The 23,606-nt window shown below is 36.7% G+C and overlaps 1 protein-coding gene across 1 annotated transcript; it reads right to left on the bottom strand.

Annotated features, from left to right (window-relative positions):
* Window positions 1–4,902: 4,902 nt before the first annotated feature.
* Window positions 4,903–23,364, bottom strand: LOC131429137 (uncharacterized). Its single transcript, XM_058593185.1, has 8 exons — window positions 23,085–23,364; window positions 22,760–23,015; window positions 22,577–22,690; window positions 6,303–6,551; window positions 5,744–6,231; window positions 5,518–5,644; window positions 5,205–5,361; window positions 4,903–4,999 (listed from the first exon to the last, which is right to left on the bottom strand). The coding sequence occupies exons 1-8, from the start codon at window positions 23,217–23,219 to the stop codon at window positions 4,903–4,905; spliced, it is 1,623 nt and encodes a 540-aa protein (XP_058449168.1). The 5' UTR covers window positions 23,220–23,364.
* Between the last annotated feature and the right edge of the window lie 242 nt (window positions 23,365–23,606).

The raw sequence follows: 23,606 nt of genomic DNA, 5'->3' as shown, positions 1-23,606 counted from the left end.
AAACCGCATAAAAGAAAACCGTATAACTATGAAAATTCGCATAAAAAGTCGCATAAAACAACCGCATAAAAAAACGATCGCATAAGAAAAGACCTTAGTGTATTTAGAAATGAAAAGTCAACTTCTATACGGATTCATTGTTAAGATTTTTTCTAAAGTTGTGAGAAATCAAAATAAGCGATTTCTTTTATTATTGACATTTTTATTGGTGAGTTTATTCTAATTCATGAAAAACGTATGGATCCAAATTATGGACGCAGTCGAAAATCACTGCCTTTTTGTAACAATTTTTTTCTCAATTGTTACAAAAGGGCAGCAATTTTCGTTCATTTTCACAACTTGTGTAGCAGTATGTTTCAAAATGGTCTTTCAACAGAATATGGTGGAAATATTGTGCACAAATAGTTTCCATAACCCGGACTGTGTCTGAGAAAGTTAACAAAAATGAAAGAAGTAAATGATAGAGCCGTACGAGAAGCGATCAGAATGTTAGGTGAAGATAACGCCTTTGAGGATAAACCGAAAATGGATTGTAAAAAAAAAGTATACTGAAGGCGTATACGATACGCGAAATCCAATAACAAGCCAATGTTGGGTCCACAATATTAGCTAGTATAAACTAGTCCGAGACAAGATTCGTGAGGTTATTGAACCTATTTGTACTCTACTTTTTAGGGCTTTCTCCGTAATATCATTCGATTTTAATTAACCGCAATCAGCCTCCATTCGGTATGCGAAAGAAAGTTTAACCAAGAATATGACTTACGAAAAAAATTGGGGTAAAACGGTATAACAAAATTCGTGCGGTCATTGAATCTATTTGTAATCTTACTTATAGGCCTTTCTTTGTAATATCAATCGATTTTAATCAACCGTAATCAGCCTTCTTCCGGTAAACGAAAGAAAGTTTAACCAGAAGTACGTCTTATGACATAAATTGGGGTAAAACTGTATAACAAGGTTCGTGCGGTCATTGAACCCATTTGTGATCTTCTTTTTAGGTCTTTCTTCATAATATGGATCGATTTTCATCAACCGTAATCAGCCTCCTTTCGGAATGCGGAAGAAAATATAATAATAATAATAATAATAATATAACAATCGTATCATTGGTTTGAAATAAATTAGGGTAAAGTGGGTTAAATTGGCTACTGCTTTCACTCCAATTGTACTTTATTGAATCACAGATGTTTTGTAAGTAATATGAACCAATATTGATAGATCGTATTGGATCTGCTTTTGGATTGTAGATCATATTTCATCTGAATATTATAACTAGAAAATAAATGGGGTAAAATGGTACAAAGAGTTGGCTGCTGTCATTAAAACTATGTGCAATCAATCTGTTTTTTACATCAGAAATACTCTATTCGCTCTTCTGCAAGTACTTTGGTTTTATATTATATAGCTAAGATTGAACAGTACAGTACGAAAATGGATCTTGGGGCAAATTGAACATGGAAGCGTTTCGTGCGGTCCTTCTAAATACGTAAAAATGATTTTACTGGCCATTTTACACCAAAAAAGTGCTTCCGAAAAAATGGTCGTTTTTGGTCAATTTTTCCCTACTGTGCACCGATTAAAGTCTAAACATTCGGTAAAAAAGTTATGGTTTGGTAAGCTGTTTGTGGCTGTGGTCAGTTTTCGCAGCTATGTATTACAACTGCGAAATATCTGATCAGATGAAAATAACAGAATTATAACAACTGGAGTAATTTATTTCAGAAATATTTTGTAACAAATTTAGAAATATTGTTGGCTGGTAAGCTGTTAAAATAACAAAAATCATAACAAAATAGCTCTAGCGAGAACAAAATCGTAACAGATTTTGAAATGTTCGTATCACAATTATTATTGAATTTGATATAACTACAGAAGTCCGAAAGCAGAAATATAAAACAATAGTTGCAATAAATCAGTTAGCAAATTTAACACAGAAACACTATATCACAGTCAACTTTAAGCATCGTTTCAATCCAAAATTGTTGAATGATTTTTTTCATTAAATGAATTATTGATCAAGTGATCTGGATTTTTCTTTTAGTTTTTTGAAATCCTGATCATTATATTTCGATATAAAGCATAGAAAGAACTCATTTTTTAAATTAATGAACGTTATCATGAGTCTTTCAAATGGAAATAAAACATCATAACTTATTTTGTTATTATATTGTTATCATAAGCTTCAACCTTCAACTGTTTTCATTTGTTAAATATCTCAAAATAACACAAATTGTTATACATATCAACAGTTGATATACTTGTGTTATGATATTGTTATGTGCATCTGATCGGGATGCATCAAATGATATATAAAAAAAACGTGTTTAATCCACCTAGCAGTGAGATGATACCTTTTTTTATCAATCCGCATGTGTTTTTGGCATGAATATTCTTCGGTTTTTCAGTTTTCATGACATTATTTTAATGACCGTCGTTTTAAGCAACAATTTGAGATTTTAATCACTCTTTTCTCTGTAATGTAGAAACTGCAAATCGGATCGAATTTGAATCTAAAAGTGTAACAATCCATGATATGTCGAAGTAAGTTCCACTTTAGAGTTTACGGTAATTTAAGGTACTTCCAGGACCGGTATTCAAGAACCAGCATAACCCAAACCGATTCGTATGGCCATATGACGAATAAATTGCAATAGTTTTGAGTCCAACTTTGAAGCTTTTCGGGATTGTCATCTTCCATATCGGTTTGAATTTTAAAAATTCATCATCCTGTAATTCCAGAATCGGAAGTCAGAATTGGATAAAATTCATTAATTTTGTATGGGGCTATAAGTTTATTTAATATTTAATTTTTGTTTCTGAAATTCGATTTGGCATTTTTGAGAAAACGATTGAACTTTGAGAAACGATTCGATCCTGAAACCGGAATTCTAAAATCGGTGTTGCCGAAGTCAGATAAATTCACATGAGTAGCTGTATAGTTTACATTTGTTTCAAAATGTTTGAAAATCAGTGTAAATATCTTTGAGAAAAAATTTTTGGGTGCCTTCCGAATCGAAAACTAAATATCACTAAAACTGAAATAAGTTTATTTGATTATCGACTATCCAAATCTGCTAACCCGATAAACCTGATTAATTTATGTGAAATAGACATTTTTATACTAATTACCCTGTATCTCCAAAATCGGAAGTTGGATCTGACTGAAAAGCAAGATGTTTCATAGAATATTAAAACTTTTCATTTAAATCTTGGATGATTCTTAGATTTCATTTGAATCTTAGATCGGTAATTTCGTTTCACATATCATCCTGTAGTTCCGGAACCAGAGATTGGAACCAAACATAATTCAGGAACCTTGTTTAGAAGCATACGACTTTTCATATGGATCTGAGTTAGTAGAAAACAGTTGAGTCATCTCCGAAAAAAATTGAGTGAAATTTTTTATTTTGAAATTATTATCACACGCGCAGCTGATCTCGACGAACTGATTCGAATGGTATATTGGTGTTATGTTCTTCCAGCATTTATTGCTCTAAGTAGCTTAAAACAATATAATTATGGAATTGCTTTCAACTCGAAAATGCTATCATCTGATTTATATATGTCATATTCGAACGATTATGTTGCCAAAAACGAACCGTGCTAAAATCGGTCCGAGGTAAAATGTCATGAAAAAGGATGCTGTACACAGTCTTTTTGGTACTTAGAAACAATTGTATGTAACAGTATGAAAATCGTGTTTTACGTTGCTCCCAAGCATTTATTTGCCATACAGCGCTCAAAACTTCTACTGCTGGAATAGGGGGAAAAGTCGCTTACACAAAAATTGCGATATCTCCGTTAAAAAAGGACGGATTTTAACAATCTATGGCTTGTTGGATAGGTATTGCCGTGCGGAATCTAAGTCTGAAAACATATTCTGTTTTCAAGGTCAAATGTGACATATACTGTCAAAAAACTGAAAATTTTGACATAAAACTTTGTATAACTCAAAAAGTAAACATCCGATCTCAAAACCATTTAATAGCGTTCTGGGTGACGGGAAGACCTTTCATTTGCGACTAGTTTGATCAAAATCGGTCCAGCCATCTCTGAGATCTCGACCTCTTAGTTGACAACACACATACATATACACACACACACATACACACACACACACGGACATTTGCTCAGTTCGTCGAGCTGAATCGATTGGTATATAACATTCGGCCCTCCGGGCCTCAGAAAATTTTTCGAAAGTTTGAGCGAATTCTATACCTATTTTTTATATTTATAAAAAAAGGTAAAAACGGCTTCTACTTATGATTCGAAACAACAAGGATCCTAGTGTCTGCAGGCTTTATAATTTGTCTTGCAATTTTGCAAAACCAACGGTAGAATAGTATAAAATGTTACTTTCGTTTCAAAAGATATGAACCCCTACAAGTTTGCCCGCAAATTCGAGCAATCATAGGTTTTTGAACATTGACACATTTTAGGAATCATGTCTTAGCAACCGAAAATATTTAACAGTTTAAAAAGGATTGGAAAAAGTATCAACATCTTTCGTCTGTGCTGAATCTAATGAAAAAAGTTCGCCAAGAGATACGCCAGCTAGTCTAATATTAGCAGTGTATCTAAAAAAAATTAAATATCCAACACTTGTGTATTATTTTCACAGAAAACTACGTGCGTCCATACTTTCAGTGGCTGCCGTGACACTATTTTAGCTGATAATGATATGCTCACAAAATGACCAAAAACTTCATTTCAATTGGAAAAATTGCTTAGCTAATTCTAACCGGATAATTTCGGGACTGGACTATTTATGTATCTATGTAAGGTAAGCCGTGAATTGATTAGAATAGAGACGACAGTAGAGACCCTGACTGAAGGAGTAAGAGTAAGATATAATTTTACAGGAAAAATACGACGGTAAATTTATTACTTAATTACAAATTACAATGATGTTATTTCTACTGCAGGGTTATCCACACCTTCTTTTGTGAGGGTTGTCTTTAATCTTTCAGATCTCTTGTATAACAAGTATAGGTACCTAGAAAAGAGAATATTTATACACTTCTAATACACAGACGTTTTTCGAACTTTTACTAATTTACTGAGGTACATATAGTTTAAATAGTTTGTCAGAAATTGATCATCATGTTAGTTTTTTTTTCAATCACCTCAACTATAAGTTGAAACGAATTTGTCAATGGGACGTAATCATGAGACGGAGGTCCGAACTAAAACATACTCACAGATAAAATCCTAGCGAAAGCAGAAGGAATGCTTCGCTCACCAGAAACACAGTGCCAATGAAAAACGCCTGACTCTTCAGATACACTGCACTGTAGAGTGTTGGAAATATCACCACCTGGGCGGAATCGACAATTCCCATGAGGGCTAGCATTTTTCCTAATAACGGATCCACGGTAAGCCAGTAGCCAAGCCATGCGATGATGGGATGCGAATTCACAATCCAGAAAAGGAGATGAAATGAGTTGATTAATGGACTGCAACGTTTTTTTTGTGTGCTGTTTGCGCTCTCTACTCATCACGCTAATTACTTACCGATTTCGTCCTGCTCCACCAGCTTTGAGACGATACTGCGAATGGCCACCGTTTTGCTTCCCTCGAACACATCGATCGACGTTGCCACATAGTACAGGTAGGGTTTTACTGCACTCACTGCATACGCCTGACAGCCGAAAGGAAATCCACAAATGTCGGAGTAAAAAGGTTAGGGAATGCACGCTTTGAATATTTTAATAACCATAATGTGTTTAATGCACTTTACCATAATTGGTTTTGCGATCAGAGTGAAGCACACCGAAAACACACAGATGAGAAAATCAGGAACACCGTACCGCTTACTCAGCACCCCCATCGCCAGCAAAGTACCCAGCAGAGTGGTCAGCAAATCGTACGAAATCCACGTGCCGAGATGTGTAATCCAGTTGAACTTCAAATACGCCAAAATGGCAGCGGTTTCGAAATCACCGAAAGCGCCGTGATTTATGAAATATACTACCAGTGTGAAAACCAATATGGTTCGGAGATTGAAATTGCGTTTCCTTGTGACCATTCTAAAGCAATCGACTATCAATGTTAGATCAAACAGTTTACCCAGTGATTTGGAATAGTTCGAATCTGGCTGGATGTGTGTTTTGTTTTTACTGTCGTCTGCAGCTTCCGTAGAGGGCACAACCTTGACGGGTTCTTTCAGGATGAACAGTCCATACAGCAATCCTATTAAATCTGACAAGATACACATCATGCAAAGTTCTGGAATAAGAGCAAAATAATCATACGATAAGTTGTCAATTACGGTTTACTGTTGTCGAACTCAAACTCACTGACAAAACCTAGCAATTTGTACAGAAATCCGCTGAAAAAGTTGGCTACGATGGGTACAATCGCAATCACTACTGCGGCACAGGCGAATCGGAATGTGCGATCTTTCTCGTTTGTGCAAACGGTCAGGTAGCTGTAGATTCCTGTCACTGCTAATGGGGCACCTCCACCGAAAGATGTTATCAGATTTGGTAGGATGCCGGTAACTTCTAGCGGTATTTCTCGCATAAAAATTGCACACATAATGAGAACTGTGGAGATCGAAAAAAAGTGATTTAACATTTCTGCCATTTCCGGGTTCCTGGAATAGGAAGCCCTTATGAACTTCGTTCAATTAATTTAAATGTTATGTCAAATCACCATCTGTCATTTAGTTGTTTTGTTTTACATCATTCATATGCTATTGCCGAGCTGATATAGATAGTTCATAATTGGCTAACCAAGCGAGACAAAACGAACAATGAATCATTAAAATGATACCTGATAAAAAAAAATCACTGTCAGCCTAGCTGATGAAAAGATGAATAATTTATTTGATTTTACCTATGTAAAAATTCGTTTGACCACTGTTTGCGGTACGTTTGAATTCATCGTGTGGATTCAATGGAGCCTAATAAATGCCATTTTAGTACACATTTTCAGCATTGCTGCAAGTTTGCTCTTCGTGATAGCCCAGTCATTTTTCGATACGACCAGGACTAGGATGGTAATTCCGTTTCTGTTATCAGAGCCAAATATCCGACCTTATTCTGAACAAAGGCGCATTGGAGAAATGTGATACGAAATGTGACTGTCCCAGAAAGTATGGACGCACTTTGAATTCGCTGTAAATAATTCACAAGTGTTAGATATTAAAATTTTATTCGATATACTGATAATATTAGACTACATCAACAGAATATTATTCTCAACATTTGCTACTTAGCCATTGTAGACTAGCTGGCGCACCTTCTTGCGAACGTTCCTCATTAAATTCCGTACAGACTTCTTGGCGATAAGTTTTGACACTTTTTTCCAATCTTTTTCGAACTGTTGAATGGTTTCGGCTGCCGAGACATGTTTCCTAAGATGTGATTTTGTTAATGTCAAAAACTCCTCAATTGGTCGAAATTGTGGGCAATTCGGTGGATTCATGTCTTTTGGGACGAAAGTTACATTTTTGGTAGTATACCATTCTACCGTTGATTTCGAGTAGTGTCAAGAAGCAAGATCTGGCCAGAAGACAACAGGATCCTTGTGGCTTCGAATCATGAGTAGAAGTCGTTTTTGTAAACATTCCTTGATGTATATTTCGCTGTTCATTGAAGCAGTGGTGATGAAGGGTTTCGAAATCTTACCGCAGCTACAAATTGCTTGCCAGACCATAGTTTTCTTACAAAACTTTTCGACTTCAATCGATGTCTCGGACTGGTTTAACACTTGCCCTTCTCGCACCGTATAATATTGTTGGCCCGACAAGGATTTGTAATCGAGTTTCACGTAGGTTCCGTCGTCCATGATTATGCAGCTCAAATTTCTAGCAAGAATCGTATTGTACAGCTTTCGAACCCTCGGCCTAATCGATGCTTCTTGTTTCGGACTACGTTTTGGTTGTTTCTGCTTCTTATAGGTTCGAAGATTCAAACGTTCTTTAGCACGACGAACATTTGACTTCGAAGTGCCCACTTTTTTGGCCACATCCCGAACTGAAACATCCTTCTATTGCTCGAACGCCGTTAGTATACGTTTATCCAACTGAGGGTTAGCAGGACCTTGTTTTCGACCCGTATTCGGTTTATCCTCAAAGGTGTTATCCTCACCGAACTTCCTGATTGCATTTCGCACGGCTTTTTCACTTACTCCTTCTATTTTTTCTATCTTTCTCAGTGACAGTCCGCGTTCTGTGCACCATTTGTACACAATTTTTCGACGTTTTTCTGCTGAAAGTTCACGCATTTCGAAACGAACTAATGAAAACGAATAAACAACTGCACAAGTGGTTAGAGAAGAGTGTAAACACCAGGACGCAGTCTTAAAAATTGACAGATTCTGAACCATTGCAAAATGGCAGCGGTTTTTGGTTGAGTCCATACTTTCTGGGACAGTCTTTTCTCTTAAGAATACATATGGAATTCGATTGAAAAATCAAAACGCCGTTATTTAGACAAAGACTTATCGTTTCGGCTGATTTTCTAAGTATCGTTACCAAGTTATTAAACTCTCTCTCTTTGAAAATCCCCTAAACATTCGCTTTTCAATAATGTTTAACAATTTCTAGAACAAAAACGGTACTGTTTCTTAACCAGGCACGCTACACTGGAACCTAAAAAGAACGGGCGATTTTTTATTTTTCTAACCAAATTAAGCGTTTTTCTATGTACAGGGTGTGGCGTTTAAATCCGGAGAAATTTCAATTTGAATTTTCCGCCATTGGCGTTCTTGTAATTTAGAGACATCTAGTAAATAGTCATTAACTAAAAATTCGAAGAGCGGTATTCGCCGACAGAAATATTTTAACTCCTCGAGTACCAGATATTGTGTCCAAAAATAATGCTTCTGAAGAGTCAAGGGAATGTTCTTCTAACACAGCGAGGAACGCTCAATCGCCAATTTCCGCAATGATTGTCTAGGGTCCTCCGAAATAAGTGCATGAACCTTTTCCACGACTACCAGAGTTCATGAATTACGTGAATACTTCCCAATGAGAGGAGTTTTCCAACAGAAGTTACGTCACGTCGAATTTCAATAAGAGTACTGTCCAACGTTTCGACCGTTGCCGAAGGTTTTTTTTCTAACAAAACGTTGTCTGGTCAATTTTGGAACTCACCTGAAAACACTACAAATACAAATTATCATTTACATACATTATGGAAAAAAAACTTCAAGAGACAGTACTATTGTTTTAACTGTTGACGTGACAACTACAGTCAAAATCATTGCAAAAATTAGTTTTGGTATTTAGGCAACAGTATATTGTGCTCCATTTGGACTTATTTGTATCTAGGTGAACTGTTTTTGGTTCCTATTTTGAGATGCGAATTCAAAATACGAAAAATAAAACCGTACTAGCAGTGGTCAGATGTTGAACATGTTGCATTGCACCTACAAAGCCTTGGTATTAAATTCCAGTCACTACGAATCCTTCCAGGTCGGGGCTCGAACATACCGCAACTGGCTTGTAAGACCAGTGCCCTATAGAGTACTATGAGGCTGCTCGAACTGTTGACGTAGGACAACTATTGTCAAAACCACTGCGGAAATTAGTTTTGGTATTTAGGCATCAGTTTTTTGTTCTCCATATAGATTTTTTTGTATCTAGGCGAACTATTTTTAGTTTCTATTTTGGGGTGCGAATTCAAAATACGAAAAAATAAAACCGTACAAGCAGTGGTCAGATGATGAACATCTACAGCTCAACCGATGTCCGATTGCACTACACCAACTGCCTAGAAATATTGCTTGTTTGGTGAAAAAGCTTTCCTTAAATACATACACATTTGCCTCTCGTGCAAAGCGAACGAAGCATAAAATAAATCCGTAGAAGGTTCGCTCGCTGATGTGCACAGTAACCTCCTTCACCTAATTACGAACCGCACAGAGTGTAAGTCGGTTCGATACTGATTCTCATTTTTTTGTGAAGGTATTTTCATTCATTGAAGAGCGAAATTCTTATGAAAACCGTTAACTTATTTATACCAATCATTTCTGTTAGGGGAAACCATGATGATTGTTTAAAAAACAGGAAAAATTAGAAATTACTCGTTATTAGTTGAAATTTCTATTATCTGAAACATATAGATTTATTTGTTCGAGTTTATGCTTAGAAATGTATTCAGAATTGGTTGAGCTGTGGATGTTCAAAATCTGACCGAAATGGGAAATTAGCGTGACAAAAATATTTTCACTATTAAATAGTAGTTCTTTGTAGTTCGCGTCTTTACAAAAGTTATTTGAATTCAAATGCCGTTCCTTTTGATGAAAAAAAGTTACTAGGGTGGTCCTTATTAAGATTGAAATCTGAAATCTAACTTTCTTAATTGAACTCAAAAATGATTGTACAGTCCAATAAAGTTGTAGGAAATTTTATTTTGAGCAACTTTGACGAAAAAGGGCACCTCTCTAGCGTTTCATTTGACCGAGTTACATCAATTTTCCCGAGCAAAAGTAGGGTGGCTCCTGGAAAATCACTTTTTTGTTCTAACTTTTTTGTGAAACGTTATATGGAAAAGTTGTCTTCAAAAGAGCTGTTGAATTAATTATAGCGCACAATTGGGCTGAACCAAGCTTTTTCATATGAGCTACCAGTAAAAAGTTATGATTGTTTTTTCATCAAAAAATAGTCAAGTTTCAAATATCAATATTCATTAGATGCCAAATCGATAAAAATATATGCTATGCGGTTCCTGAAAGGTCATAATATAGGTAAAAATCTTAGCCATACAAGTCATCCGAGTCTCCGATATGTCAGAAAGTAAAGGCAAAGGTCGTTTGCCATTTACTATCCGAACCGGTTCGGAGAGATGCCTAAGTTCGACTCTTCTGGTAGAAGGTAAAAGCTTAGATACGAGAAGCCTTCTGCTTACTAAAATGACCCTTGTCACGTCTCACTTTTCCGCACTTTATTCTTCACATCCTTGCTCTTCCTTGAGTACTATGGCTATGGTTATTTCATATTCTTTCTCTTCTTATAATCTCTAGTTAGTTTGATATTGTTAAAAACCGAAAAAAGTAAAAATTACTGACTGACAAGAAGTCATAAATAAAAAAGTAAAAAAAAAAATAATGAAGAAGCACAGGAGACTCGAAATAAAAGTATCCGGAACTTCAGAGAGCGCACCATGCTAGAAAATTCAGCAGAATCGTGAACATCGAAAATGTTTTTGAAAGGCTGCTGTTAACTTCAGACCCTATCTTGGCATTGTCGAACAAACAAAGTCATTAGTGGTCAAAAAAAATATGATTTATTGATTTCCAATATGTTCCGGCGAACGACTGTAACTAGGTTAGAGCCGGGTATAAATAAACGAAATAAAAAAAATTCCAATATGCGTAGGGTTTCAAGCGACATGTCAGAGAGTAATTGTACTCAATTTATGTAGGGTCGAAAAAAAAAATGGTTAAAAATTCATATTTGGTTACCCTTATACGAATGCAGCATTTTCAAAATGGATACGATTAGCTAACAATTGTGGTTTTTTTCAAGATTCATTAGTCTTGTAGTGAAGAAGGATGCACTTGTTTCCTGAAGTTAGAATAATTACATTTAGCTTTGAGAACATGAGGGAAACGTACATCGGACTAAAAACTGAGTTCAGACAGATCGGACAATCTGTCAAAGAAAAGAAAAAGGTTAAAAAGAAGATAATATCAGCCAACCACTGAAATCGGTTGTGATCAATCAGAATTCGTTGACGGATTCGTGTACTTGGGCTACTGCCGAAAAAAGGTGTCCCTAACTCTGCTGTTGTCACACAAAATTAACTCAATACAAAACACTGATTAGATTGGTAGTCCTCTACAAGCACGAGTGCTGGACAATACTTGATAATGGCCAACTTGCACTGAGTGTTTTTAAACTGAAGGTTTTGTGAGCCATATGTGACGAAGTATGGATGTAAGACGTTACAGGCCTAACAAGCCGCCCGGAAAAAGGAAGTTACGAACAATCAAGAAAGAAATACGACTCGGAATAATCGGCGAAGACCTACGCGACGAACTAAGGACTACGATTGGAAGCTTGGCACATGGAACTGCAAATCGCTTGGCTTCCCACGATACGACCGAATGCTGCATGATGAGCTTCAAATCCGCGGCTTCGATGTCGTAGCACTGCAGGAACTTTGTTGGGCGGGACAGAAGGCGTGGAAAAGTGGGCATTGAGCGGCTACCTTCTACCAGAGCTGTGGCACAACCAACGTTCTAGGAACGGGATTTGTTGTGTTGGGCAAGATGCGCCAGCAAGATGGCAGCCAATCAGTGATAGAATGTGCGTATTGAAGATCAAGGGCCGTTTCTTCAATTACAGCATCATCAACTTGCACTGCCCACATGAGACGAGAGCCGATGACGAGAAGGAAGCATTCTACGCGCAGCTGGAACAAACCTACGACAGCTGTCCACGGCGGGATGTAAAACTCGTTATCGGCGACATGAATGCTCAGGTAGGCCGGGAGGCAATGTACAGGCCCGTGATCGGGCTGGAGAACCTGCACGCGGTAACAAACGACAACGGTCAACGATGCGTAAACTTTGCAGCCTCCCGAGGAACGGTAGTTTTTTTTTTTTTTTTTTTTTTTTTTTTTTTTTTTTTTTTTTTTTTTTTTTTTTTTTAAATAACTATTTATTGGAATATGAGTTAAAATTAAATTATTAAGATTTAAATTGGGTGTTCAGCCACAAGTGGTGACTTTTCAGCCCTGTTATATATATATATATATGATTTGGTTATTACCATGAAGACATCATTTGCTTCCGCAATTCTGAGATTTTTGTGTAGGGAAAATTCTAAACCTACTTGTATTGTGTAATGGGGAAAAGGAACTTATATACTAACTTACTAACTAATACAGAGAGCGAATCGATTCAATTGAAGATTGCATCGATTTTTGTCGGAATTTGCTTATAATATTATGTGACATTACATCTAATGGTTCTATATTTGTGAGTCTGTGTAACTCATTTGTACTAAACCAGGGAGGACGCTTCAGAATCATTTTCAGAATTTTATTCTGAATCCTTTGAAGCGTTTTCTTCCTGGTGGAACAACAACTTGACCAAATCGGTACCGCATAAAGCATGGCTGGTCTGAAAATTTGTTTATAAATTAACAATTTGTTTTTTAGACAGAGCTTTGAATTTCTGTTTATAAGAGGATATAAACATTTAATATATTTATTACACTTTGCCTGGATTCCTTCAATGTGATCCTTGAAAGTGAGTTTTTTGTCATACGTTAAACCTAAGTATTTAGCTTGATCAGACCATGTCAATTCCAAGCCATTCAATTTGAGAATGTGATTATTGTTTGGTTTAAGAAAAGAAGCTCTTGGCTTGTGAGGAAAGATAATTAATTGCGTTTTTGCTGCATTTGGTTTAATTTTCCATTTTGACAGATAATCACTGAAAATATTTAAACTTCTTTGTAGGCGACTGCAGATCACTCTTAGATTTCTACCTGTGGCTAACAGACTTGTGTCGTCACAGAATAGCGATTTCTGACAACCAACGGGTAGATTTGGAAGATCAGAAGTGAAAATATTATACAAGATTGGAGCTACACTCGAACCCTGCGGAACACCGGCTCGTACGGGTAGCAATTCAGATTTACAATTCTGATAGCTAACCTGAAGAGTACGATCAGTTAAATAATTTTGAATCATTTTGATCAAATAAATAGGAAACTGGAAATCAGACATTTTTGCTATTAAACCTTTGTGCCAAACACTGTCGAATGCTTTTTCTATGTCTAGAAGAGCAACTCCAGTGGATAACCCAGAAGATTTATTTGTTTTTATCATGTTCGTAACTCTTACAAGTTGATGAGTAGTTGAATGTTCATGACGAAATCCAAACTGCTCTGGTAAAAAAATTGAATTCTCATTTATATGAGTCATCATTCTTAACAAGATAATTTTTTCAAAAAGTTTACTGATAGAAGAAAGTAAGCTAATTGGGCGATAACTTGATGTTTCTGCTGGGTTTTTATCAGGTTTTAGGATAGGAATTACTTTAGCGTTTTTCCATCTTTTTGGGAAGTAAGCTAATGAAAAACACTTGTTGAAAATTTTAACCAGGAGTCTCAAGGCAACATCGGGAAGATTTTTAATAAGAATATTAAAAATTCCATCATTACCAGGAGCCTTCATGTTTTTAAGTTTTCTAATAATTGATTTAATTTCATCAAAATTCGTCTCAATAATGTCATCGTGTGATAACACTTGAGTTGAAATATGATCATATTTCAGTGAGACTTCATTTTCAATAGGACTCACAACGTTCAAATTAAAATTGTGGACACTCTCGAACTGCTGAGCAAGTTTTTGAGCTTTTTCGCCATTTGTAAGAAGTATTTGATTTCCTTCCTTGAGAGCAGGAATAGGTTTCTGAGGTTTCTTAAGAACCTTAGAAAGTTTCCAGAAAGGTTTAGAATATGGTTTAATTTGTTCAACTTCTTTAGCGAAATTTTCATTTCGCAAAAGAGTAAATCTATGTTTAATTTCTTTTTGTAAATCCTTAACTATGTTTTTCATAGCAGGATCACGAGAACGTTGATATTGTCGTCGACGAACATTCTTCAACCAAATGAGCAGTTGAAGATTGTCATCGATGATAGGAGAATTTAATTTAGTTTGAGCTTTGGGAACTGAAAGATTTCTAGCTTCGATAATATAATGATTCAAATTATCAATTGCTGTGTCGATATCCGCAGAATTTTCTAAAATAGTTTCATGATCCACATGATTTTCAATGTGAGATCTGTAATCCAACCAATTTGCTCTATGATAGTTGAAAATAGAACTAATTGGATTAATTATAGCTTCGTTGGAAAGTCTGAATGTTACAGGAAGATGATCTGAGTCAAAATCAGCATGAGTAATCGGTTCACTACAAATGTGACTTTGATCTGTTAGAACCAGATCAATTGTAGACGGGTTTTTCACGGAAGAGAAACAAGTAGGATTACTGGGATGAAGAACTGTAAAGTAACCAGCTGAGAGTTGATTATGAAGTATTTTACCATTACTGTTATTTTGCCTACAATTCCACTGGACATGCTTAGCATTTAAGTCCCCTATTACGAAAAATTTCGATCGATATCTTGTAAGTTTTTGCAAATCGCCTTTAAAGAAATTTAATTGTTCGCCGGTGCATTGGAATGGCAAATATGCTCCAGCGATGAAATAAATTCCATGAATGGTTTCAACTTCGATTCCCAAGCTTTCAATAACTTTAGTATTGAAAGAAGGTAAAATTCGATGTTTAATTTGCCGTTGGACAAAAATGGCAACTCCACCACCAATTCCAGTAAACCTGTCAAATCGATGAACCACATAATGTGGATTACTTTTCAATTTTACATTTGGTTTAAGAAAAGTTTCTGTCACAATGGCAATATGAATTTTGTGAACTTTGAGAAAATTATAAAATTCATCTTCACTCGATTTCAAAGATCGAGCATTCCAATTTAAAATATTCAAATAATTATTTAACATCACTGTTAAATTTTAAATTCATTATAATATTATTTGCAAATTTCCATCCGATTTGAAATGCTTCAAAAAGTGATGAAGTCGAATTCATTTGGATGATCATTTGAAAAAGTTGATCTTGTAGGTAGATCATTTTATTTTCAGTTATATCGCCTAAATCGACTTCATTTAAAGAAGCGAATGGCATTGAAGGAATATTTGTAGGTAGACTGCCATTAGAAGAAGATGATTTGGCCGGTCTACCTATTAATAAATTGTTTTCGTTAGAAGAAGAACTGCAAGGCGGTCCTGTGTTTTGATTATTTACATTAGAAGAAATAGGAGATAGATTTCTACCTAATATACCAGCATAAGTGAAATTAGAAGAAGATGATGACGAGGTCGATCTACCTGTCAATAAATTGTTTTCGTTAGAAGACGAATTGGCAGGTGCCTTAGAAGAATTTTCAGGTATGTTCTGTAAATTTAAGGTCGTTGATTTGACTTGTTGTCTAAGCGAACGAGCGTTTAAAATTTTTTCCCTGACAGGACATTTCAAATAATTGGATTTATGATTTCCATTGCAATTTGAACATGAAAATTTATCAGTGGTTTCATTCATTGGACAAGCGTCTTTCGAATGCGATTTACCACAATTCAAACACCGTATATCCATATGACAATTTTTGGTTCCATGACCGAAGCCTTGGCAACGACGACATTGCGTTAAGTTTGCAATACGATTATGCCGTTTATAATGTTCCCAATGAATTTTAATGTGGGAAATGAAACGTACTTTTTCTAAAGTTTTCAAATTGTTTACATCACTTCGATTGAAGTGTATTAGGTAAAGTTCATGGGAAATTCCAGAGCGTGGTTTAGAAGTACCATTCGCTCTTTTTTTCATAAGTATTACTTGGGAAGGGGCAAAACCAAGCAATTCTTTTAGTTCATTTTTAATTTCATCAATACTTTGATCATTTGATAATCCTTTCAAGACAGCCTTGAAGGGTCTGTCTGATTTTATATCATATGAATAAAATTTATGAAGTTTTTCGGACAAATATCGAATAAGACGTTCGTAATCTTCCAATCCATCCACCAAGACTCGACATTCTCCTCTTCGTCCGATTTGAAATGAGACTTTTACTTCCGGGAGAAAAGTAGAAAGCTCAGTACGGAATGCTTTGAAGTCGGAAATCATCACCGTCACTGGTGGCATAGATTGATGTTTCTTCCCAGAACGACAAGCGTCCATTTTGGGAATTTTTGAAGAATTTTCTTCTATGTCGCTACAATCGGATTCAGGAAGAATCTCGTAAATATTGTTAGACGGCATAGGATCAACGGTAGGGAAATCCGTCCGTTGTCTTTTATTTTTACATTCAGATTCTATAAGATCGTGAATGTTATTAGAAAAATGTTGAATAACGGATTGTGATTTATTCCGTATTGAATTATTTTTAGCCTTAGGCTTGTTGCCTTTCCGGTTGGACGCAGGCATTTTTGAAATTAATGAAATTTTAAATTAAATTAACTAGGCTAAATTAGTCTTCGATTAGACTCCTAGCTAGCCTTAAAAAAGGCTGATTAATTTCTTAGTCACTCTAATATCACTCTTTGTATCACTTAGTCACTCTAATATCACTCTTTGTATCACTTAGTCACTTAGTTAGTGATTCAGGTAGCCTTGAAAAAGACTGAAGCCTTGAATCAATGAAACTCTAGGTAGCCAGAAAAAAAAATTCCAGGAGCCAAGAGCTATACGCGTGCGGTGCGAACGACTGTTCAACACCGACTGAGGAACGGTAGTTCGAAGCACCTTCTTCCCCCGAAAAGATATTCACAAAGCCACCTGGAGATCACCTGATCAACATACGGAAAATCAAATCAAACATGTTCTCATAGACGGGCGATTCTTCTCCGACGTCATCAATATCCGCACCTACCGCAGTGCCAATATTGATTCTGACCTCTACCATGTCGCGGAAGAGCAGTTTGGCGCGGCGACTCTTATAGACGGCTGAAGGAACATAAGGTTCACCGTGAGTAGTACTGCTGCAACCGTTCTAGGTACGAGGTTATCGAATCGAGGAAATGACTGGTTTGACGGCGAATGTCAGCAGTTGGTCGAAGAGAAGAATGCAGCAAGGGCGAGAATGCTGCAACACCGCACTAGAGCGAACGAGGAACGATACAGACAGGCGCGGAACTGACAGAACACGGTTTTCCGGAAGAAAAAGTGCTACCAGGATGACCAAGATCGCGAAGTGATGGAACAGCTGTACCGCGCAAATGACACACGGGAGTTCTATGAGAAGGTGAACCGCTCACGTAAAGGCTACACGCCACAGGCCGAAATGTGCAGAGATACCAGTGGTAACTTTCTCACGAACGAACGTGACCAGTTGCCAGGCGAGTTGCCAGGCCAGTTGCCAGGCGAGCTGCTCAAACATGGAGGAGAGGCACTGGCTAGAGCGCTGCACTGGATGATTTCCAGGATTTGGGAGGAGGAGATTCTACCGCAGGAATGGATGGATGGAGTGGTATGTCCGCAAAAACGGCGATAAGCTAGACTGTTGCAATTACCGCGCAATCACATTACTGAACGCCGCCTACAAGGTACTCTCTCAAATCCTTTGCCGTCGTCTATCACCAATAGCAAAGTAATTCGTAGGGTCGTGCCAAGCGGGATTTACTGGAGACGGCGCCACTACGGATCACATATTCGCGATAAGACAAGTACTCCAGAAGTGTCGTGAATACAACGTACCCACGCATCACCTATTCATTGACTTCAAAGCAGCATACGACACAATCGATCGAGAACAGCTATGGCAGATAATGCACGAATACGGTTTCCCGGATAAACTGACGCGATTGGTCAAAGCAACGATGGATAGAGTGACGTAGTCCGAGTATCTGGGATGCTCTCGAGTCCCGAAGAGCGAGGATCAACACGAGTGGCACGATCTTCCGAAAGTCCGTACAATTTTTTGGCTTCGTTGACGATATTGATATTGTGACACGTAATCTTGAGAAGATGACGGAAACCTACATCGGATTAAAAGCTGAAGCTAGGCGTATCGGATTGGCCATAAATGTGTCGAAAACAAAATACATGAGAGGAAGAGGCTCTAGAGAAGAAACACCACGCCTCCCACCACGAATATTGATAGACGGTGACGATATCGAGGTGGTTGACGAGTTCGTGTATTTAGGCTCACTGGTGATCGCCGATAATGACACCAGCAGAGAAATTCATAGACGTATTTTGGCAGGGAATTGTGCGTACTTTGGACTCAGAAAAACACTCCGATCGAGAAAAGTACGCCACCGCACGAAATTGTTCTCTATGGCCACGAGACCTGGACTACATTTTCAGAGGATCAACGCGCCCTCAGTGTTTTCGAAAGAAAGGTTCTGAGGACAAGCTATGGCAGAGTGCAGATGGAAGAAGGACAGCTAAAATCGGACGTCTACGATGGGCTGGGCATGTCATAAGGATGTCGGACGACATCCCAGTGAAAATGGTTCTTGAATCTAATCCGACTGGTACAAGAAGAAGAGGAGTGCAGCGAGCAAGGTTGATCGATCAAGTGGAGGGTGATCTCAGTAGCATCCGTGCCTTGAGTGGCTGGTGACGAGCAGTTATGTGGAAACGTATGCTTGATACAGCAAAGGACTCCCCAGGCCTATAGCTGTTAGGTAAGGTAAGTATATCAGCTGTTGGGAGGACCAACCCTTATTCAAACTGTCAAGCAAGGGTAGGTACGAAAGGCCGAGCGGGTTGATATTATTTTTTTTTTATTTGTATATTTAGGACCTTTGATAATATAGATTTTTTAAAGAAATAAGGAATCATGCTTCGAAATGAACACTCTCCAGAATGTTTAGAAATTTGAAGTGCTGTGGGATTTATTTTACTACATCCATAATATAGACATGGCGCAATTACGATGTTTTGTAGCTAAGATTTCAAATTGGTAGAAAACGGCTGTGAATATTCACAAATAAGTACTACTATGAGCATTTCTGAACCTTACAATCTGTTTTAAATTCTAAGCTCTAACATGAAAATTGTTCAAATATGGTCTGAGCTTCGACTGGTTATTTTGAATGAGTTTGTAGCTATTGCTTGTGGGGAATGTCGAACCAGTATGTAATTTAACATAAAAGTGCCTTGTTACGTTACAAAACATGATTGATCGGAAACTACATCTCCGATAAAATAACATCGATTCAATCCGCAAAATGGTTCGAAACTCCCCACGATTATTCAAAATAAATTTGTATTTTCAAAATCTGCAACTTCAGGAATGTGGCATTTTGCTTCTACTTTTCCCGGGTAGAAATGATTTGAAAACCAATAACAAATTCTGTCATTAAAACCAAACATCTCAATGGTAGAAATTAATACTATTTAGTTTGAAATAAGAGTTAAAATATCAAAAAGCATAACAAAGCCTGCATGAGAAAATAGATACAAAATATAAAATTCTGTCATTGTAATATCAAACCAAGAACAAAATATTGATAGAAGCCGAATTTTTCAGTTATATTATAGCCTAGCATTTAGAATAGAGTGATATCATGAGTATTCCTCTTATCTGATTCTGATGCAATTTCTTCAATAGTATTTTATTGAAAGATAGAACTACTGGAACTATTTACTCAATAAAATTAAGATAACTCATCAATAAAACAAAAAGATATAATAACTTATTTTGATGCTAATCTGATATTGTACAATATCTTGATTCCTTGAATGAAATATCAAGAAAATATCAAGTATCGCTATGACAGCACAGAAACATCAAGCCAAGATATGATGCTATTTGACTCAGGCCCGTACCCAGGATTTCATTTCGGGAGGGGCCCAAAGATTAAAAAGCAATGTACCTAATTTTGGTGTGTTTCATTACGTTTACTGTCTTGTTATTTCTGTAACACATGTCGGAGACATTCTAAATAATTATATGTTTTCGATTTCGGGAGGGGCCAGGGCCCCTCGGGCCCCCCCTCTGGGTACGTGACTGCTATTTGTTATTATTTTGATCTTTGTTTACTATTTACCCGGGTTATATATATTTGTCAAATTTTATAAAATTACGATTTTCGGGTGAGTTATCTGTGTGAATCAAAATGAAAGTGCACTAACTTTTCTCAGATATGGCTGAACCGATGTTCACATACTTAGATTCGAATGAATGGTTTAATTATTTCATACAAAGTTCCTGAATTTCCGACTTCCGGTTCCGGAGTTACTGGGTAATTATTGTAAAAATTCCAATTTAAAATTACTTTCTCACATTTTTCCATGATAGCGTGACCGATTATAATACACATTGGCTCAAATGAAAGGCTCATGATTTTACATAAAACACCCAAATTTTCCCCGTATCCGACTTTCGGTTCTGGAACTACAGAATGAAGAGTGTTGAAAATTTCAAACAGCTATACTATAACTTCAAAATTGAACTCACTTTTCTTAGCGATAGACTGATCTATTTTCGCAAAACTACACCGAAAAAAATTATGAATTTTACAGGTGGCATAAATCTGCAAACGATACAATTCATAACTATTTAATTTTTCAAATAATGCAATATTCCACTCGAGTAGAATTTTACACGTTCCGACTGTAAGTAGCATTTATATGTATGTATAGGATTTATATGTATCAATTATTCAACAAGCAGATATATGCTTCTGTGGTTCAGTCGATTAACCGATGTGTTTTGTGATCTAATGTTTCTCGGTTCAAGTCGCACTGTTACTATATCGATTTTTGGTTTTTTATTTCATTCGAATTCAAGCCATGTAGTTTGCATATCACACAGTTTTACATGTTATTGAGAATAAATTTGTGTTAAATACGACGCTCTCTCTCTCTGATTTTTATTCGGATCCGGTTCTGGAATTACAAGGGGATGAATGCCGACAATTTCAAACAGTCATATAAAGCGCACAGGAACATACAGGCCCTGGTACGGAAGAAGAAAACACAACACGGCCTCTACGAACGAGGCACGCTGTGTGCGGTATTCGATTTCGTACATGCGGTAGAGAAACCGAAAACCGACACCAAAGCTGCGAATCCATCGGCACTTAACACACATGAGCACAAGTTTTCAACCGTGTTGAAGAAATCAGAATCACGACACAGGTACGAATGGCTCTGTTACCGTGTGAACACGATGCTGAGATTGAGACAAATTATAGCCACACTTATAGACTGTTTGTGGCTGATGCGCAGCAGATTTTCGGATGCGTCACAATGGATTGAAGTTATTTGAGTTATGTATAGGAAATTTTTGCAGCCGGTATAATAATAATGATAATAGTAATAAACAAAATCCAATCACAAAGCATATGTTATGTTACTGGTTTCAAAGTATTACCCTCTGCAGTATGAATTTCATATACAAAGTAACATCAGCGCAGGATTTCACTCGTTTAATTTGTTCAATCAAAATAGTGCCTAGTAAAGTTATTATCTCTACAATCAATATTTATAATGGAAAATTTTTTTTCCTTTTTCATGTAGAAAGGTTATGCAATCACTTGAAAAAATCAACTAGTAAAAATTGTATTATACACCATTCGACTCAGTGCTTCGAGTTGAGCAATGTCTGTGTGAGTATGTGTCAAATAATTTCGCTAGGTTTTTCGGAGATGCCAGAACCTGTTTTGATAAATTTAGGTTCAAATAGTAGTGATATAGTATAGTGTAATGGATCTTACTAACGTTTTTCAACGATGGCTTAGGTTCAAATAAAAGGTCTTGTGGTCTCATGCGGCTTCCCTGAAATTCATCCGGATCTGAATTCCGGCTCCAGAATTATAGGGTAAAGTGTGTTAAAATTGTATACCGTCACTTATAGCGGCGAAGTAAACTAGCCTTAGAACTTCTTCAATCGGTAGTCATTATTAGTAAACGGTTAAACAAACTAATTTTGGCACGTCTAGCTCCCGTTTTTTAGATTAACGACTGTTAAAATTATGTTGATGACGTCTTAATTGTCGGCCATTTCTTAATAAGTAAACAATTCCTTATAACAAAACAAACAAAAATGTTTTAGGGTCTCTAAGCTATTTCTACTAACCACAAAAACTGATGATATCAGCTGCCACAGGAATCAGCAGACATGGTTTTCTTAGTTCTACCCGGTCACTCCAGCTTCCTGCAAAGATAAGTACTATTGCTTGTACTATTCCGGCTGTAAAAAGAAATCATAACACCATGAATTTAGTTCTGAAACAAAGTATCGTTTGATGTATCAACCTACTGATGATGCTGCGATACGAGTTCAGGAAAGCTACCTCATTCGTAGCAGCAGTTTTGGCGGAACAAACCGCTTGATTAAATTCCAGCTTTTGGGTATCATTTTTTGTGTTGTAATTTTCATGATGCAAATCTTCTTTGGTGTACGACAATTCTGATGTGCTAATTGAACTCTCCAAGTTTTCACAAATGTTGTTATCTTCAAGTTCGGCGAAAGATTCACAAATACGAAGATCAACGTTCAGTTTAGTAGCACATGCCTGTAATATGAAAAAAAAGTGTTTCATTCATACTAGGAAAACATGATTACGATAGAATTGAGAACCTACTTTTTCGTATTCGAACACTTTCAAACCGGTGGACGATACAACACCGAGTATGAAGAATATCACAACTGGTTCGACGGTTATGTACGTTCTCAACTGCTGGAACCAACGACTTCGATCATTTTCGATGTCAGTCATTTCAATTCACAACTATCCGTTGATTTAATCTAGTTACAGATCCAACTAAGCATATTATACTGCGTTCTCGCGAGTGAATGATTTCGACGACCAATGCGCAGACAGATAATAAACGATCAGTGGAAGAAGTCAATACAAACACACTTTTTAGTTAGAAGATGCGCGAACCGAAACAGTGGTCAAAACAAAGCTACTTAAAACATGTCCAAAACCTGTTTGTACCATGCTGAGCAGATTGTGCGCTAACCGAGGATGGTAGAGTGAAACGAATCTGATTTAGTTTGGAATTCAATCATTCATGGTTTTGAAGATTTTCGAGTTGCGCTCAAGTTGGGAAAATCTCACAAAACATTAAAAAATAATCGAAGTATAGATTAGCCATTCTTT

This window comes from Malaya genurostris, chromosome 2, assembly GCF_030247185.1.
Source record: "Malaya genurostris strain Urasoe2022 chromosome 2, Malgen_1.1, whole genome shotgun sequence".
Taxonomy (NCBI): Eukaryota; Metazoa; Arthropoda; class Insecta; order Diptera; family Culicidae; genus Malaya; species Malaya genurostris.
The sequence above is the reverse complement of the archived record's forward strand: the minus strand, read 5'-3'. Positions and strand labels throughout refer to the sequence as shown.

What these genes read in the sequence shown, in the direction of transcription:
- LOC131429137 (XM_058593185.1), bottom strand. Translation starts at nt 23,219, where the DNA reads ATGACTGACATCGAAAATGATCGAAGTCGTTGGTTCCAGCAGTTGAGA. An exon ending in AAGTGTTCGAATACGAAAAA is followed by an intron (nt 23,016 to 23,084) that starts GTAGGTTCTCAA and finishes TTCATATTACAG; the next exon opens with GCATGTGCTACTAAACTGAA. An exon ending in GGTGGAGCAGGACGAAATCG is followed by an intron (nt 5,362 to 5,517) that starts GTAAGTAATTAG and finishes ATCCGTTATTAG; the next exon opens with GAAAAATGCTAGCCCTCATG.